The 17,463-nt window shown below is 48.1% G+C and overlaps 1 protein-coding gene across 1 annotated transcript in view; it reads right to left on the reverse strand.

Moving 5' to 3' along the window:
* Window positions 1-6,004: 6,004 nt before the first annotated feature.
* The window catches only part of TRIM66 (tripartite motif containing 66), a 43,275-nt gene continuing 31,816 nt past the window's right edge, over window positions 6,005-17,463 (reverse strand). Inside the window, exons 11-20 of the mRNA XM_028159897.2 lie at window positions 11,914-12,435; window positions 11,559-11,751; window positions 10,962-11,022; window positions 9,867-10,041; window positions 9,280-9,569; window positions 8,638-8,764; window positions 8,235-8,309; window positions 7,712-7,864; window positions 7,075-7,293; window positions 6,005-6,312 (exon numbers count right to left, since the gene is read on the reverse strand). Of these exons, the coding sequence (XP_028015698.2) occupies window positions 6,253-6,312; window positions 7,075-7,293; window positions 7,712-7,864; window positions 8,235-8,309; window positions 8,638-8,764; window positions 9,280-9,569; window positions 9,867-10,041; window positions 10,962-11,022; window positions 11,559-11,751; window positions 11,914-12,435 (1,875 nt within the window). The 3' untranslated portion in view covers window positions 6,005-6,252. The remainder of the gene's footprint in view (window positions 6,313-7,074; window positions 7,294-7,711; window positions 7,865-8,234; window positions 8,310-8,637; window positions 8,765-9,279; window positions 9,570-9,866; window positions 10,042-10,961; window positions 11,023-11,558; window positions 11,752-11,913; window positions 12,436-17,463) is intronic.

Below are 17,463 nucleotides of genomic sequence, written 5' to 3' on the forward strand. Positions count from 1 at the left end.
CCTGTACTAGGAAACCTTAGGTTGTGGAAACTTTACTGGCTGGCCAACCCCACTGTGGCAGTAAACTTCACCCGCCGGCCACCACTGGTATGCACGTAAGTCCTAATAAACCCATGTTTTTCACAGCCAGTCCTCTGGGTGAATTCTTTGGAATTGGCAAGCAATACCCTGGGGTTTTCTCGAACCTCGGCTCTTGCATAACACCTTCCCACATCCCTGGTTTCTGAGATAGGGAGTATACAAAGAAGAACACATTAAGGGTCCTGTAGGATGGTTAGTGTCTCGGGTGACATTGAGACACCCAAACGAAGGTGTCCAACAGACCACAGGACAAGTGGGTCTGGAACCCAGAGAACAGGCCCATGACTTTATCAGAGTCTCCGAGATTTCTACATCAAGTAGGGTGCTCAGTTGCAAGTAAAAGAAACCAATCCTGGCTAATTTAAGCAGAAAATGAGTTTATGGAAATACTTTTTAGGTAGTTCACAGAATTGTTGGGAAGGCCAGAAAATTAAACTAAGAGCTCATTGGTCTGCCAAAGAAACTATCATGCCATCAAGTACCAGGTGTTACAACTTGTTCTGCTGCTACTGCTGCCATGGAAACACCACCTTGATGCCACCAACTCTGCCACCAGAGAAGACTCTGTGGTGCCACTTTAAAAAAAAAAAAATACTACCACTAGACCTGTAGCCTGGCTGCAAGGCATACTGGGAAATCAAGACTTTAATATATCTAGTTTCTGTAGTGAAAAGTGAGCTCTACCTCTCAAGACTCCTGAGGTGGGGAATCCCCTCAATAGAATGAAATGAATGAAAAATATTCATTACAATGCTCATACTCTAAATGACTAGAAACCACTAGTGTAAAGTGGGCAGAGAGGAGAGCTAAGGCTAGGCAACTGGGGAACATCTATATATATAAAAGGCTAAGCAACCATCACATCCAAAACAACCAAACGGACGACCAAACAGGCTGTATGGGGCGACCAGGCCGGCAGGGAGGTTAGTGAGGGGTGACCAAACGACTGAGCAGCAGGCTGCATGAGGCGACCAGGCCGGCAGGAGGGTTAGTGACGGGTGACCAAACAACTGAGCAGCAGGCTGCATGGGGCTACCAGGCCTGCAGGGGGGCAGTTGGGGGCAACCAGATTGGCAAGGGGGGGTAGTGAGGGGCGACCAGGCTGGCAGGGGGTGCAGTAAGGGGCGACCAGGCGAGCAGGGGTGGGCAGTTGGGGGCGACCAGGCTGGCAGGGAGGGGGGGGCAGTTGGGGGCGACTATGCCTGCAGGGGGGCAGTTGGGGTGACCAGGCCAGCAGGGAGGCAGTTAGGTGCGATCAGGCAGGCAGGCCTGAGCAGTTAGGAGACAGTGGTCCCAGATTGTGAGAGAGATGTCTGACTACCAGCAGTTGGACATCCCCTGAGGGGTCCAGGATTGGAGAGGGTGTAGGCTGGGCTGAGGGGACCCCCCCCCCCCGTGCACTAATTTCATGCACCGGGCCTCTAGTCACTATATAAAGCACATTCATGAAATGTTTAGCACCTAGAAGTGGGGGCATTCATAAGGTGGTTTTCTCTAAGCCCACCCCAGATTTGCTGCCTGTATTTTGAAGAATAGGCTGTGTTCATACAATAAAAGAAGCAGAGAACTCAGTTCTTTCCTGGAAAGATAGCTCCCCAGTTTATTCTTCCCTACCTTGTGTTCATAATGATGTTGGAGTCTGGAGGCAAGAAGACCATGAAGTATGTTCTACCACCTTCACTGAAAAAACACTCCAGGACACAATTATTAGTAAAGAAAAGTGAGATTTTTTAATTTGTTCTTGAATGTATAGGTCTTTTTAAGATCAGTAACACTTCCCCTTACAATATTCCTCCCTCATGCCCCCAACCAAAACTTTGGATTCCAATGGCCACTTCTAAGACAAGGCCCAGGAGGAACTCACCCAATCCACACTCTTGGGCTGATTTAGATGGACTTCTTATCAAACATGGCTAAAATCTGTCTCTGTGCTGTGTAGGAAGAGACAGATGGAAGGACTCACAGATGCCATCCTCCCGGCACAGCTCATAAACATGCTTGACATGAGGAGAACTGGGTCCAGGGAGAGAAACAGGCCAAAGAAAAGAGGCTGACACGGAGGGAAGGGAGCAGAGCAGCTGGGAAGCAGGAGCAACTGGGCTTCCTCCTGCCTACCCAACTCCTGAGGAGGAGAGACCAAAGAAAGTTACAGATGTGTCCCAAGGGAGGCTCAGCCTGTGTGGCTGAGAGATAAGAGGAGGATCCAGAGACTTGTGGTTTCTTAAAAGCCAAGTGAAGAGGAGATTTCAATGAGGAAGTGGTGAGTGGTGTGAAATGCTATACAGAGTTCAACAGTTGAGGACCGAAGGTATTTTTTTAATTTGGCAACTGGGTGGTCACTGGTGACTTTTATGAAAAACTATAGAGGATGAAGAGTGACTGAGAAGAATCAGTGAAAAAGATTCTTTTTAAAAGAAACGGGGCTGACAAGATAAAAGTGTAAGGAGCAACAGACTCTTAAGAAATTGTTTTTAATCTTGGGGAGGCGATGTGGAGGTAACCATGGAAAGGGAGGTTGAAGACGCTGGAAAGAGGAGCAGTGGGACAAGAGATAGAGCAAAGTTTTGGAGGACACAGAGCAGGATTCAAGAACTAGAGCACCAAACAGGAGCAAGAGGAGGGATAGAGACACAGAGAGAGGGGAGGGGGAGAGAAATGAGGGGGCAAGGACATTCTTGCTTTCGGGCCTCTCTCCTGTGAATTGGGCAAAGAGGTCAGTCATTGGCTGAGAGCAAAGATGAATGGCATGGACTGAAAGCAGAATAATAATGTCAAATCTCAGTATTGATTGGTATATTATTATACCATGTTTAGCAGCCCAGGGAGAGGGAGTAAAAAATAGGTTGATGCAGCAAATGGAGAAGTTTCACCAACAGGAGGGGATGAGAAATTTCAGGATGCTGATAAAAATATCAATGATGGGCCACAGGTTCAAGCTGGGGAGAGGAAGAAGTCCAGGAGAAGGCTGAAAAGCTGGGAGCACAACTGAGGTCATGGAAACGGCTAAAGAAATAGGCCATTTAAATAAATAGCAGTGAGGGAGTGGGAGGAGAGGAAGCACAGCTGTGGTGATCCAAAAGGAGTAACGTCTCAGTTCAGGAGTTCAGAAAAGAAGACCATCGGTGATACCATGGACTGAGAGAGCAAACAGAGCAGAGCCCAGGAACAAACAAGAAAGGGCCTTGGTCTTAGGAGCGAGGCAAGGGCCTGTTGCCAGAAATGGGTACAGCGAGCTGGAGTGTGCCGAGGTTCATGGCAGGGCCTGCGTACAGCAAAGGCTACAGAGTGTCTGGTGGCTGCCACTCGGGATACCTGCAGAGGGTGTAGTTGGCAACTGCTAGAAGTCAGGCAGGACCAATCTACCCACGTTCTGGAACAGTGCTCTGAAAGTTCATCCTGCACCAATTTGCACTAAAATCCCCTTCACATCAACTGAAGCCACTCCGCTCTCCTGTTTCTCAGCACACCCAAGAAGCGCACGTTCTTCTGTAGGATGGCATTTTGTACCATAAGAACCCAGAACTCACTGTATCTTCAACTCCTGACTTTGTCAAGAGCCAATGCACGTGACTGACTTCAAAATGGGGCCATTGTAGAACCAAGTCAAAAGCAGAATTTGCTCAAATGTTTGCAAAGAGCCACTGAAGTCAATCACTCAGCTAGCAGCTTTTTAAAAAATTGTTTTTCTAAAAAGTCATGATCTGTTTTCTGCATGCAAAAACAGAACATAGCCATGACTCACAACATTGGTAATAAGCACACAGGAAAAGCCAGAGAGAGGACAGTGCTTTCAGGTAAGCAGTGCAGGAATGGGATGGTGGGCCAAGGCCTTGAACCTGTGGAGGGAAGAGCACCCTACCTTTTGCCCTTCCCAGGTCAGGAGCCTAAAGGGAGCATCTCAGCATGCAGGATATCTGTAATCAGAAGGGAATGTGTGATTCTCTACTACAATACTGAGGTCCCCTGGCCCAGCAGGCTGATCCCTAGGCCCATCATGCTATACCCAAGCTGGAAGCTTCATTGATAGACAGAAAGCAAAGCATCTAACCAGGCATTTCTGCTTCATATTTGTGGTCTCCAACTGGTCCTAGGAAGGATCTTAAATCGAGTTTGAGCCAGTCACAGCCTTCACCTGGCTACCCAACGCAAAGCACCATGAAGCTCTCTCAGGGGAGGTGGGAATGTGGGCCACACACAGGAAAAATTGCCAAGAACAGAAATTAGTGAGGTAATTACAGAGGGAACCTTGCCAAGCCAACCAAACAGAGGAAAAGATTCAAAAATTGAAAGGGAAGTGGCCAAAGCCCAAACCAGAAAATCATGTGAGCCTCAAAGAGCAGAGGGCTAAGTCCAAAGACTGCCTGGCTACTGGAGTATTAAAGACTTAGTTACCCCAAACTAGAAAACAGGAAATGGAAGCCCACCTGCTTAGGAGAGCTTGGCAAGTGCTGGTGAAAGAATGGCAAGTCAATGGGCATGGTTTGCTGTGAAGTGAAGATGATCCTTCAACCTGGGTGGAGAAGGAAATGAGCAGTACCAACTCACAAGGAGAGAAGAAATGTTTTCTCTGATCAAAATGTTCCTGTCAACAAAGACCCTACAAACAAGAACTTCCTTAAACTGCATCTCTTAGTAAAATAAAACTATGACCTAAGACCCTCTGAAATTAGCCAAACCATGACAGGACCAAGGAGAGCTGTCTCTCTAGGCCACTAAAGGGCCAGGTCCACAGCTCCCCACAACATCAGCAATAGGTTCTTTCCTGAGCAAGCCTTTGCTGGCGAGGCGGCCTGACCCCTAGCATCTGCCTGTGCCTCTTCCTCCCAAACACCCTGAATGGACCATGAAGATCCATCTGAGATGCAGCTTGGAGCTCTGTTCCTGTTCCCGTGGCTTCTTAGAACTCTTCTCTCTGCTCTCAAGGAGAAGTCAAGTCCTGAAGTGGTTTTGGGGTCACTGAAGGGTACTGGATTTTTGCCTCTCAGCTTTCCCCTTCTCCATCCTAGACAGAACTTCCCCGTGAATGCTTAGGTCTGGCTCCTGCCAGTCACTTAGGCCTTCTTCAACTGCCAACAAAAAAAAAGCTGCCAGTAGAAACTTGGCTGTTTCTGGGCCATGGACAGCCCCGAGAGCAGGCAAGTCAGAGGACTCACTTCTGATCTTTGGCTCTGTAAACATGGACAGGTTGAGGACTAGGATCTCTAAGCAAGAGGAGAGGCCCAACAGAGTGAGCTGGTTGTGGGTCACTCTCCTTGCCAGGAAACTCAGTGCCTGAAGCAGCTGCCTCACAGATTCCCAAGCAGAACTTGGGATCCAAACCTCAAAATGGAGATAATGAAGGGGTAGCCACCAACAATCATCTCTAGGAAGGCAGGTTCTGACACCAAAGAAGCGCTCTGAGCCCAAAGTGAGCAGCGTAGAGAGCTAGCTCTGAAGTTGACATCTTCTAAAGCTCAGTGAAATCTGAACCTAAAGATGTAAGTGGTCCCTACACAGCCACCAGCCCCATCAAGAATGCCATACCCCCCAGAGCACGTGCACAGCACCTATCAACATCAGGAAGGGGGCATGGAAAACAAATACCCTGAAAACCGTTAGAACCCGAACAGGCACCAATTGAGACCTCTGGCCTCTAGAAGCCTCCATTACCCTGCCCAGGGCTGGTGCCTCTGTCCCGGCAGGCCAAGCAAAGGCAAACAGTGACATTCTTTGGCTGTGCTGGACCAGGGATCACAGGCCTGTCATATTTCAGAACCTCTCTCCCTTCTTTACCCTCTTCTGAGCCCAAGAGGAGTTCAGATATATACACTGCTCCTGAGCCCTGCACTGAAAGGTGAGGAAAGTTTGCTTTCCTCAGCAGCAAGGACTCACCAAGGAAGGTAGGTCCCCCCAAGCCTGAGCAGGCTTGGTCTTGTCAAGTTACCCTATACATCAGATTATTCTGGTAATAGGGAATACCTCCCTCTTTGCAGTTTATTACTGAAATCTTCTCTGTAGTGGATGCACTATGGCTCCCAAATAAATGCTGTAAGATGCAAATGGCAAAGAAGGGCACTACACCAGCTCGACAAGACTTGTCTCACATCCACAATCTGAAGAGAATGAGCTGAATGGTGGGGAGTGGTCAACAGGATGCGGCACCATCTGCCAGAGTTCTGTCTCCTGCCAGATCTACACCTGGGAGATGCTGTTGGCCAGGCGGAAAGACATTCTTTTTGATCTTTCATTCTCCTGAAAAAAATAAATAAATAAATTTGGGATTAGAAGGGCCAAATGTAGGATTTATTAATGTGAAAAGGCTATAAATGTCCAGATTGGGATTCGCCAGACCAAGTTTTTGTTTTTTTCCTACCCTCGGAATGCAACAGCAAAACTCACTGAAGCCACTAAACATTGTGTGCGAAGTATCGCAAACAACTGGGGGAGGCTGCACAGTAGGCAGGCAGTACATTTTGGTGGAATTAAATAGTTTTAAATTGATATTTCATGTTTGCGCAGTTGGGGCCAGCCAAAAGGTCAGAGGAGCTCTCTTTGCTGCAAGCAACACCTCTCCTTCCTTCTCGACACCAAGGTCCTGAAAAGATCCCTTCCTTTCTCCCAAAGTTGAGACCCACCCAAGCTGAAACCAGGCTCTGAGACCAGACACTTCTCTTCTTATGGGCATCACAGTTTAGAATAACCAGCACTGAGCTGGGAGTCAGCAGACCTCGATTCTGCCGTCAATTTACTGAGTGACCCTGAGGAAGTACACCTGCCTCTCTGAAATGTGAACCTCGGGGATAATTGGAGTTGATGAGCCCCGCATTGCCCTGCCTTCCTCTTAGGCAAAGGGATTGGAAGTGAGGGTTCACTGTCACCACTCTCCTGTGCCACCGGAGCAGCTTCACTCTAGGTTGCTCTTGTACATGTTGCTCAGGTGGGCAACCATCACCCACCGTGCCTGCCCAATCACCCACCCACCCATCTGCCTGCCAGCTGGCAGCAACTATTTACCATGTGTCGCCGCCGCCTCTTGGGTTGGATGCCCTCCTGCACGTAGTGGGGCCACGGGAAGCCCTGGGGAGTGGAATACCCACTCTCGCTAGACACCTCCTCGGAGTCTGAGTCTTCCTGCCTCGGCTGGGCGAACTGTTTCCCTGGGTAGATCTCCTTCAACCAGCCTTCAAAGAATACTTCCAGGCAGCGGCCAGCCTCTGCAACCTCAGAATCAGGCTGGGGGCGGGGAGGGAGAAGAGCAGTGATGGGCTAGCCTCTTTCCACCAGCCCATCTCTTCCAGGCCTCTCAAGAGCTATACAGAGACCATAAAGCCTAGCTGGGTCTCCTGGGTGTCTGGGAATTTATGTTTTTCTCCTCAGGACTCAGAATAACCAGTTTGGTATCAGTTCTTCAAACAGAAATGACCCTGACAGTTACCCACAGGTGGCCAGGCACCAGCACCACCACCCCTCCGAGCCCATGCTGAGGCCCACATGTGGGAGAGAGTTTTTAAACAGTCACTACCACAGCAGGCCCCCAGAGGACTACTCCCAAGTCCTCATGGCAGCCCAGGACCAACCGGATACGCCACCTAGCCATGACAATCTTGGGGACCCTGGGAAACAGGGGAGAGGTCAAACAGGCAAGACATACATAATTGAACTTAGCACAGTTCCAGAACATGAGGCGCACGTCTGACACCACCTCCTCCGGGGTGGTATAGTGAGCTGGATCCTTCTTCTGCAGCCTCCTCCGGATGATTGACAGGTCCATGGGCCTCTTGATAATCTGGTAGTAATGCCGGGCCTGGCGGAGAAGAAGGCAAAGCAGGAAGAGAGAAGTGAAGATATGAAAAAAGAAGAGATGGAGAATGAGTTGGAGAAGAAGTGAAAGAACATAAGAAAGAGAAAGTCAGCAAGAAGAACAGTGTGGGGAAGGAAGACAAAGAGAAAGGGAAGAGGAGGAATGTTCTACTTGTCAAGTCAGGTCTGTTGTAGCAGCAGTTGGGGTGGGAGGGGCTGTATTGGCCATGGCCCCCTGGTCTCCTGGACCATCCACTTCTAGTGGCTGTGCTTTGAGCCCACATGGGTACCATGGTGATTTCCCCCCCCCCCCACCCCAAGGCCCTCTAAGCAGAGAGCACAGTGGCAGGCAGAAACAGCAAGGCCTTCCTTACCAGAGGGCTGACAGGTTCGTGGAAAGGCAGGCTGAGGCTATTGCAGCACAAGGACAGTACCAGCTTCTCACACTTCTGCAGAGATCAGAATAGGCCACAGTGTTACTTTGTTCTGGTCCCACCTCAATAAGAACTAAAGATAGTGACCCTGATAACTCTAATGGGGTTGGCTCTGCTCCACAGGGTGTGAGCCACCATACTAAGGTACAGTTCAGCCTCCCAGACCAGAAGAAAACAGTGCGCAGAAGGAAAATCAGCAACTCCCAATGGACCAAGCTGCAAGGCATAGCCACAAAGAGAGGTACCAGGAGAAGCCTCTCATCCCCTCAGAAAGGCCTCAGCCCCTGTTGGCACAGGGAGGCTGCTGCAGGCATGGAACCTTTTCCTAGAGACCATGCCCTACCTTCTGGTCAGATATGCTCAGGCCAGGAGGGGCCCGGATTCCAGGCTGGTTATAGCGGGCATTCTCACAGTCGTACTCCATCTCGGGCTGGGTCAGGCTGCGGCACAAGGTACACACCCAATCTCCCCTGCAGAGACGGGTGAGGCCATGTTAGACATCAGCACATTGCCCAGAGCTCCCTCCCCTGTCCCTGTGCCCCAAGTCAGGTGTGTGTGGCGGGGCGGGGGGGGGGGGGAAAGGGGGGGAGGGACATTGGAAAACTGAGTCCCTAGCCCTACACTGTAGGGAATGGCTTCCTAGCCAAAAGCTTGAGAGAAATTCAGTAACTTGGGATTTAGTGAATGCAAGGAAAGAGAAGTAACAGGGCAGAGACAGGAGTATAGGGACAATCTGTGTGCAGGGGGAAGCTGGGAATAGAAAGGGAAAGGAAGCCACCTGAGTTTCAACCACCCACTTTTCTGTGTGCAGAAGGAACACAGCTACAGGATCACTAACTCATTCATGCAGGCTCAGAGAGGAGGGAAGCCCACCAGAGGGAGCTCTGAGGGCCAGGCCTGAAATAGTAATCATCCTTGGAAGATCTCATCGCACTCCACCCCAACCCCGCCAGCCAGGTGATAGCCCTGGATTGGCATGACTCACCCTGGGAAGCTGAGCAAGGCTGGCAAGTGGCAGGAAAGGTGGTACACTTTGGGGCAGCGGTCACAGCACAGCAACTCTCCCCCATTGAGGCACACAGCACAGAAGTCCTCATTCTCTATTGGTGCTGGCGGCCCCTTCTTGGCTCCAGGAGCTCGAGGAGCGAGTCTGTGTTCTTCAGGAGGTGCCCCCTCCACCTCTGGTGACTGCTGCCCAGCCAGAGATGTGACAGTGACCTTCCTTCCTCCCAGACTTGGGGCCTGGCTGGCATCAGGCAGGGTGTGCTGACTGACCTTGGAAAAGAAGTGAGCCTGAGCCATCAGATACAGCACCAGCAGGTTGTTGAAGGAGAGAAGGAGGGGAGGGATTGACAATCCCTGAATGCTGACTTATTCCAAGACCACGAGTCAGCCAAGCCCCATGACTGCTGGCAACTCACTCCTAATGTGCATCTCACAGGCCACTACAGCAAGGAACAAAGTCTGGCCAAGCGGAAGCCCCACTCAGAGATGCAGGACAGAGCCAGAGCCAGAATTCTGCCAGTGGCAAAGAGAAAAGAGGTTCAAGGCCAAAGCAGAGCAAAGTGGTACCTTAATGGACATGCTGGAGGACTCATTGCCACACTCGATGATCAACAGGAAGCTCCCATCCTGATCATTCTCCTGTGGCTTCAACTTAAACACAGGCATCTCTCCCGAGGAGGTAGCATGGATCTTGAGTCGCTCTAGCCGCACATAGGGAATCTTGGGCTCACTATTGTAGGATCTATGGCAAGAGAGGCACCCTGGATCTCAGTGGGAACCTCCTGTGGTCCCAACCTCTAAATAGGGCTCATCCAGGATCCCACAACTAAATTGCTGCTCAAAATCTCCCCCATTCCTGGCCAGTGTGGCTCAGTGGTTGAGCGTTGACCTATGAACCAGGAGGTCATGGTTCGATTCTAGGTCAGGGCACATGCCCAGGTTGCAGGCTGATCCCCAGTGTGGGGTATGCAGGAGGCAGTCGATCAATGATTCTCTCTCATCATTGATGTTTCTGTCTCTCCCACTCGCTTCCCCTCTGAAATTAATAAAAATATATTTAAGCCAAAACCGGTTTGGCTCAGTGGATAGAGCATTGGCCAGCGGACTGAAGGGTCCCGGGTTCGATTCCGGTCAGGGGCATGTGCCTTGGTTGTGGGCACATCCCCAGTGGGGGTTGTGCAGGAGGCAGCTGATCAATGTTTCTCTATCATCGATGTTTCTAACTCTCTATCCCTCTCTCTTCCTCTCTGTGAAAAATCAATAAGATATATTTTTTTAAAAAACACAAAAAATATATTTAATTTTTAAAAAAGATCTCCATCCAACCCTCGACAGGCCCATATTTTGCCCTCCTGCCCAGCTCTGCCTGGCCAGACCCTATCAGCCTCTGGGAAACCTTTTGGTCCAAGAAAGGGATCTATGAAGAGGGACGACTGCACACAGAGCGCATGCCTCATGGTGCAGGAGCCACAACATCCTTCCACAACAATTCCAGACACCCGCCCACACAGACCCCACTTGAAGGTCTAGGGGTTAAAGAAAACAGTTGCAGGCAAACGTCTGCTTCTAGTGAAGTCATCAAAGATGCTGACTTCCTGTGCCAGCTTCCCAGGACCTGAACCTGAGGGGTGGGAGGAAAAGGTTGGGCCAAGAATCTGTTACCTGATACTCTGGTTCTCTTTTGTATCCATCTCTAGGGCTCCTTGTTCAACATTCTCAGACTCTAAGGCAAAAGACAAATACCTGTGACATATTTATGACAACATATCCTGTCACCCACACTCATACCTGCCACTCATACCTTTGGCCACACACCCCTCATACAATGGTTACATACACTGTAATCATTCATAGTGGTGACAGTCCTTCCATGGCTGGTTTTCTAACTTAGATCTACCTGACTCCAAAGTCAGACATGCTTTTTTCCTTAAAATAGTCTGCCAAGGCTAGCCCTTCTGGGGTGCATTCTTCCAGTCACCCCCTACCCATAACTCAGACCCCCAGAACAGTATGCATGGGGAATGTTACAAGGAGACTAAGTCTTGGCCATGCCCGAACCAGCCATGGCCACAGCGAGGGAAAACAGAACAGGAATCAATAAATCAGTTCTGGAGGAGAGAAGTGAAGTTAGCCTGAGAGAGGAACACTGCTCCCTCCGGCCCAGAGCCTGGCTGCTGCCTCCACCTCCCCTGGAAACGCTGAGCCCATCTGCTCAGGTTTGTGGCCAGCATGAGGGCAGGTTGCTCACGTGAGCCTCACCTTTTAGGTTCTGGTACTGCTGCAGAGCCACGGATGTGTTGACCACTGAGACCACAGGGGTTTTTTTCACGGAGAGGTTAATTGGTTCCTCCAGTTCTGAGGGGACAGGCAAGTCCTTGGGAACATCTAGACCAGGGGCTGTGGGATCTTGTCCCAAAGAGTCATTGAAATGGGTGGAATCTTCACTTTCCATCTTTCAAAAGTAAAAAGCCAAGAAAAATCAAAGAAATCAGACATTTTTTTGCTGTTAGTGGCCACAGAGCTGTTAAGTGAAAGCCAGGATAAGGCCTTCAGGGGCCAACCTTTTGCCCCGTGATGAGCAGAGATAGTTGAATGGCATTTTCCCAGGACTTACCTTACAGAGGGTGTTCCCCATGGAGGGGTCAGCCCCATCGCCAGGGCACAGGCCCCCTGCAGCTCGGCCAGGGCCAGGACTGCCACTGGCTCCAGTGTCGGGCTGCACATCAGTAGCCGGAGGCGTACTCTGCAGAGGACAAATTGCCAGGCTTGGCACGGCCTGGCTTGGACCAGACATCAGGTTGGGCCCGGCCTGAGAGTAATTACTTGCCCGGCTTGTGATGACCTGGGAGGCCTCACTAATCAGGTTGGGCATGGACCGGGCTGTGCCACGCATGAGGCTGGGCATTGTCTGCAGGTGACTGCCTGTCAGGCTAGACAGAGCCTGGTTTTGTCCGCTTGTCAGGCTGGACACGGTCGGTGGGGGGCCACTCAGCAGGCCTGGTACTGCCTGAAGAGGGGCAGCTGTCAGGCTGCTCACACTCTGGATCTGTGGCTCTAGGGCCCTCGCCAGCCTCGTAGATGACAGCTCCATCTCCACAGTGTTGGAAAAGCCCATGATGCTCACAGAGGTGGAGTGCTGCAGGAGCAAAGGCAGGGCAGAGCGAGGCTGTTAGCTGGGGATGGCAAAGGGAAAGGGGAGATGTAGCCCATACCAGCTCCCCCTTTTATGCTCTCATAAATCCTTGTACTTTATTCCAATAGCACAATCTGTGGCACCATTTGATACTAATGTCTGCTTCCCCTACAAACTGTAAACTCCATCAGGGCATGGATTTTTTTCTATCTTGCTTACCCTCTGTATTCATAAACCCATAAACAGTGCCTGACTAAATAAATAAATTAATGAGCTATTTAAAAAAACTTTAAATAATAATAATGCATGACTGTTTATTCTACAAATGTTAAGCCAAATGAATAGCAGCTTAGTTCTACTAACAACTGAGTCTATGCACCTCTCTAACATAATGGTTGTTTTTATACAGCTAAAATTTATTAAGAATTTATTATATGCAAGGCAATTTGCTGAGTACTTCACATACATTTCAGCATTTAATCCTCACAACAAACATTAAAGGGTTGCTATGAAGGCCAAAAGAAAGAATCCATGTAAGCATTTGGAACAATGTCTGGCATATTGCAGGTACTCAATAAACCCAGCTGCTGCTATTATTGTTGTTATTGTTGTTGTGACCCTAAGTTTACACTGGAGGAAAAGCTGCAGAACATTAAGACAAGTTATTCATTTCATGTACAGGAAGAAAGAGGGGAGTTGAGAACCTCCCAACAGAAAGGCATCTGCAGTTTTTTGGTTTTCTTTTTAATGTTATTGGAAACCTAATTTTGTAAATTTCCATTTCTTTTTATTGGTGCTCACATACAGAAATACAATTCATTTTTGTATACTGACCTTCTACCCAGAGACCTTGTTAAAGTCACTTTGGGGTTTTTCTGTTCACACAAATCATGTCATCTGTAAACAGTAAGTTTCATGTCTTCCTTTCCTTACGTTTGTTTTTCTTGCCTTACTCCACTAGCTCAGACCTCCAGTACCAAGTTAAATTGAAGCAGTTAGAGTAGCCATCCCAGTCTCATTCCTGATTTCAGGGGGAATCCTTTCAATATTTCACCACTAGGTAGGACTTCTGTCGATTTAGAATCCAGATCTCCAGCACTGAAGCCACACTCTTAACCTTTTGCACTCGGATGTCTAGTGTGACTCGACACGGTTAGCATTAGAATAAAGGAATCGAGAAAAAAGCAAGCGAGTGCAAAGGGTTAATCCTGGCCTGTCTGCCACTATCCTTCTCTATGCTTACTCCCCCGACCTCTGCCATACTCTTCTTCCCTCTCTTTGTCCTTCCTTCACCTGCTCCTTCTCCTGCTGACCTTCTCTCTCTTCCTCCTGTTTTCCTTGTTCTTATCATCTTTTTCTCTTCCCTCCCAATTCTTTCCCCTTATTGTTTTAGCAAAGTCTATATTTTCTATTCTTAATTCTCAATTTTAAAAGCAAATAGCTAAATACCCTCTAAATCTCCAAAGAAAAGTTTGCTTTTTGTATGTTCCTTGGTAGTTCAATAGTCTTCAATTTTAAAAAGGGCTCAATTTCCTCTATAGTCTAAAGTCCCTTTCTTATTAGAAAGGTTGAAGAGAAAGAAGGATGGGGAGAATGCTCAAACCAAATTTGGCAGACTAGACATGGAGCACAGTTTAAGGGACTGCGGTAAAAACAAACAACAAAACAAACAAAAACAAAAAAACCAAGGGCTATCTCAATCACCCCTTTGTTGTCCTGGTTATGTACTACCATTGCTTTCTATTCTTCTATATTTTTTGTCTATGGACAAGAATACCCAATGATGATTGCATTCCCTTCTGTTACATAGGACAATCTAATCCTTTGAGCTGGGTTTTTTCACCTTTTCCAATTTGACATATATATTTAATGCAGTCCTGGTGTTCATTTCATCTACCGACTACACAGATGGCTCTCTGCCTTTCAGTGAGACCCTTAGTGCCAAGCATTAAGAACACCAAAATCCACCTGGGCCCATTCCAAGTAATGACAGTCAGGTGCAGTATGTCACAGGATATGCACAAAATTAAATTCCCAAAAACAAAACTTTCTAGATTAGGGGGTAGAAATCACATTTGTAGGATATCAGCTCCCCTGTCCTGGTTACTTATTACATATCGTGAAATGTGAGTTAATATAATAATGGAGGAGAGCAGGGCATGCAGACGGAGCCATGGAAGAATTGTGGAAACTGCCACAGTTTATTTTAACGTGGACCTGATGGACCTGCTTCCATAAACTTCCATAACAGTATCATAACAGGGCAAGATCAGTAACATGCCCTAAGATACTACAGACAAGACCGGTCTCTTTTGCCTCCATAGCTACAGCCAATCTCAAGGAGGCTAAGGCCATCAGGAGGTGGGGTGAAGCTCTGGCAGTGGTAACAAGAACCTGGGAAATGTCCCTGGGAGAATTCTGAGTAGAGACTCAGAGCAAGTGCCATAGGAAGCCAGCCCCAACTACATGCCTACAGGCTGTACAAACACAGTGGCACTTCCAGAACCGATATTTGCTGAGTATTAGTTATTTTAAGATGCTTTATCTGTCTCTCTGGAGTGAAAGGCTGCAAAAGGTACTCATTTCATGTACAGAAAGAAAGAGAGGCGTTGAGAACCTCCATCCTACTCTCCTGCCAGGGCTACTACGTGAGAAGGGGTAAGGAGAGGGTCTACTTTCAGGGCCATGAAAGCAGGCTGCGTCTCTAGGGCCTGCAAGGAAGGAAAGGGCTTCTGAAGCACATGCTAGCGTTGGAGAAGGGCTTGGGAATGTGGCCACACCTGACATTTGGTGCCTCACACACAGGAGGAGCTCAACTGTCAATGGAGATGATGCCACCTGCCCTCTTTAGCACCATGACTGTTCACAGGTTAAATGAGAAAGGTAAGTCTATGGCCTGCTGTAAAGTCTATATAGGGCAATCACTGACACTTCCAAGCGGGCAGGTGCACAACTGAAACCTTGATCTCATCTTGACATACAAAAATCTTCAGATTTCATTGGGGAAAATGTATACTTGAGGTTTTCAAGTGAAAATGAACATAAGAAGGGAACAAAAGAAGTCAAAATGCCAAAAACATTCATTCTGATAATCCACTTAGGTTACCTTTGGGGGAGAGGGGAGAGTGCCGTGAGCCTAAAGAGCCCCTCCTACCTCTCTGACCTAGCATATACTCACTTGCCCCTAATATTCTCTCCCCGCAAAATGTATGTTCCTGTCCCTGTCCCTTTCCTCTTCTTGTCTCTTATCTCTTTATCTCCATCTCCTTATCTCTGTTTGCATCTGCCTGACCTATGATGTGTCTGAATCACCCCATCTAGAATGTATATAATCTACTTGTCTGAACCACCTGCCTACACAACTTGCCTGGCCTGCTACTTCCCTGAATTGTCTGTCTTTCACCCTCTTCTGCTGGTCACCTATTCAACCCTTCACCTGTTTAATCTGTCTTTCCTGCTTGACCGGCACTGTTACCTGCTGCGCCTCCTCCCTCTCCCCATCCTCACCGCACAAATCTTTTTCTGGAGTTCAATGTGTTAACATTATTATTCTAATTATTGCCACATGGTGATGTCAAATATCAGAGAAAGCTCTGTTTTTTCATTGTAGGAAGGGATTGAGACACAGAATGATTACCCAGATCTCCCAAGCCTGTATAGGCCCAAGACTAGGAACCTGAGCCCAGCCTCAAAAACCTGCTGGCTGGTCTTGATTTTGTGCCATTAGCTGGAAAGCCAGTGCCCTAGTAAGACGGAATTGAGAAGTCAATAAACAGACACTTAGTGTACATGCCCTGAGTTTAATATCAATTTCAGGTTCTTACAGCAAGACAATAGTGCTGGGGGTAAAGTAGTGTAGATGGGGTGGTATTCCACAGAAATTCATTTTCGAGATATCTGAAACATACCTTAAAATTATTATTTTGAATGGGAGCACTTCTGAAACACCTTACACACTAGCTTGTCTTATTAAATAGAGCACATGGGGCCTAATGAGACCATTTCTTTAGTGACACAAAGGAACTTTGATGAACTCTTACTGGGGCAGGACAGTGGTGCTTTAGGGAACATCTGAGAATGCAGGGCGTTGCTTGTCAATGTGAGGGCCAGACCAAAATCATTTGGTCTGGCCCTCACACTGCGCCACTTTTCCAGGTGAAGCTTCTCACCTTCCCCAGGTGTTAGCTGTCATTATTGAAGGCCCGACTCCCTACTTCTGATCTGCTTACTGCTGCAATGTAAGAAAACTAAGTAATTTCCAAAGAAAACCATACAGCTAAGCTTTCTAGATCAAAACTGCTGACTAGACACCTGAGTGTGGTCTTATGGTCTCATAGAGAATATGATGTGTGGAGTTCGTGACATTGTGTTCTGCTGCTGCTCCGAAGCTTTGACCGATCACTTCTGATTTCAGGGTTTTGTTCAGTAGTTAAAACTGTCTAAGACTAACTGCACCGTGTGAATGGGCTGTATGAGAAGGGACCAGTGACTTGGCAGTTGCGTCTTGGAAACACAATGAAGACCTTCACTCTGGCTGAAGGAAACAGATAAGGAGACAAGGATAGCGGTAAATAGATTTGTGAATTAAATCCTTGGGATATTTGACTGCATCAGCAGCTTCCGAGGTAGGCTGGTTTAAAATAGTATAGCAGATCTTGAAACAGTTGAATCAGATAGCTGAGGAAGGAACTAACTTTCCAGCAAGTGGTTTCACAAGCTGATTTTCTCTTGTTGACAGTGAGTGTTCTGTACAAATTAGTACAAATTAGAGTGTGGCTGTAACTATGCTGATTTAGGCTAACTGACCAAAGTCAAATGAGAAAACATTCATGGGTGGTGAAGAGATAACTAAAGAGTGCCCAGTGCCCTGATGATCATAAGAGATGGAAAAAGCAAAGAGGACCCCAGAGCCTGAAGTGGAAGGAAGAGGAAAGGAATCAATGGATTCCAGTGAATCTGAAGTGAAAGAATGAGTAGAACTCTCAAAACAGTTGGAGGGGCTGCATCCTTGGCTACTCTGGACAAATAGGT

This window comes from Eptesicus fuscus, chromosome 13 (genome assembly GCF_027574615.1).
Source record: "Eptesicus fuscus isolate TK198812 chromosome 13, DD_ASM_mEF_20220401, whole genome shotgun sequence".
In the NCBI taxonomy this organism is placed as follows: Eukaryota; Metazoa; Chordata; class Mammalia; order Chiroptera; family Vespertilionidae; genus Eptesicus; species Eptesicus fuscus.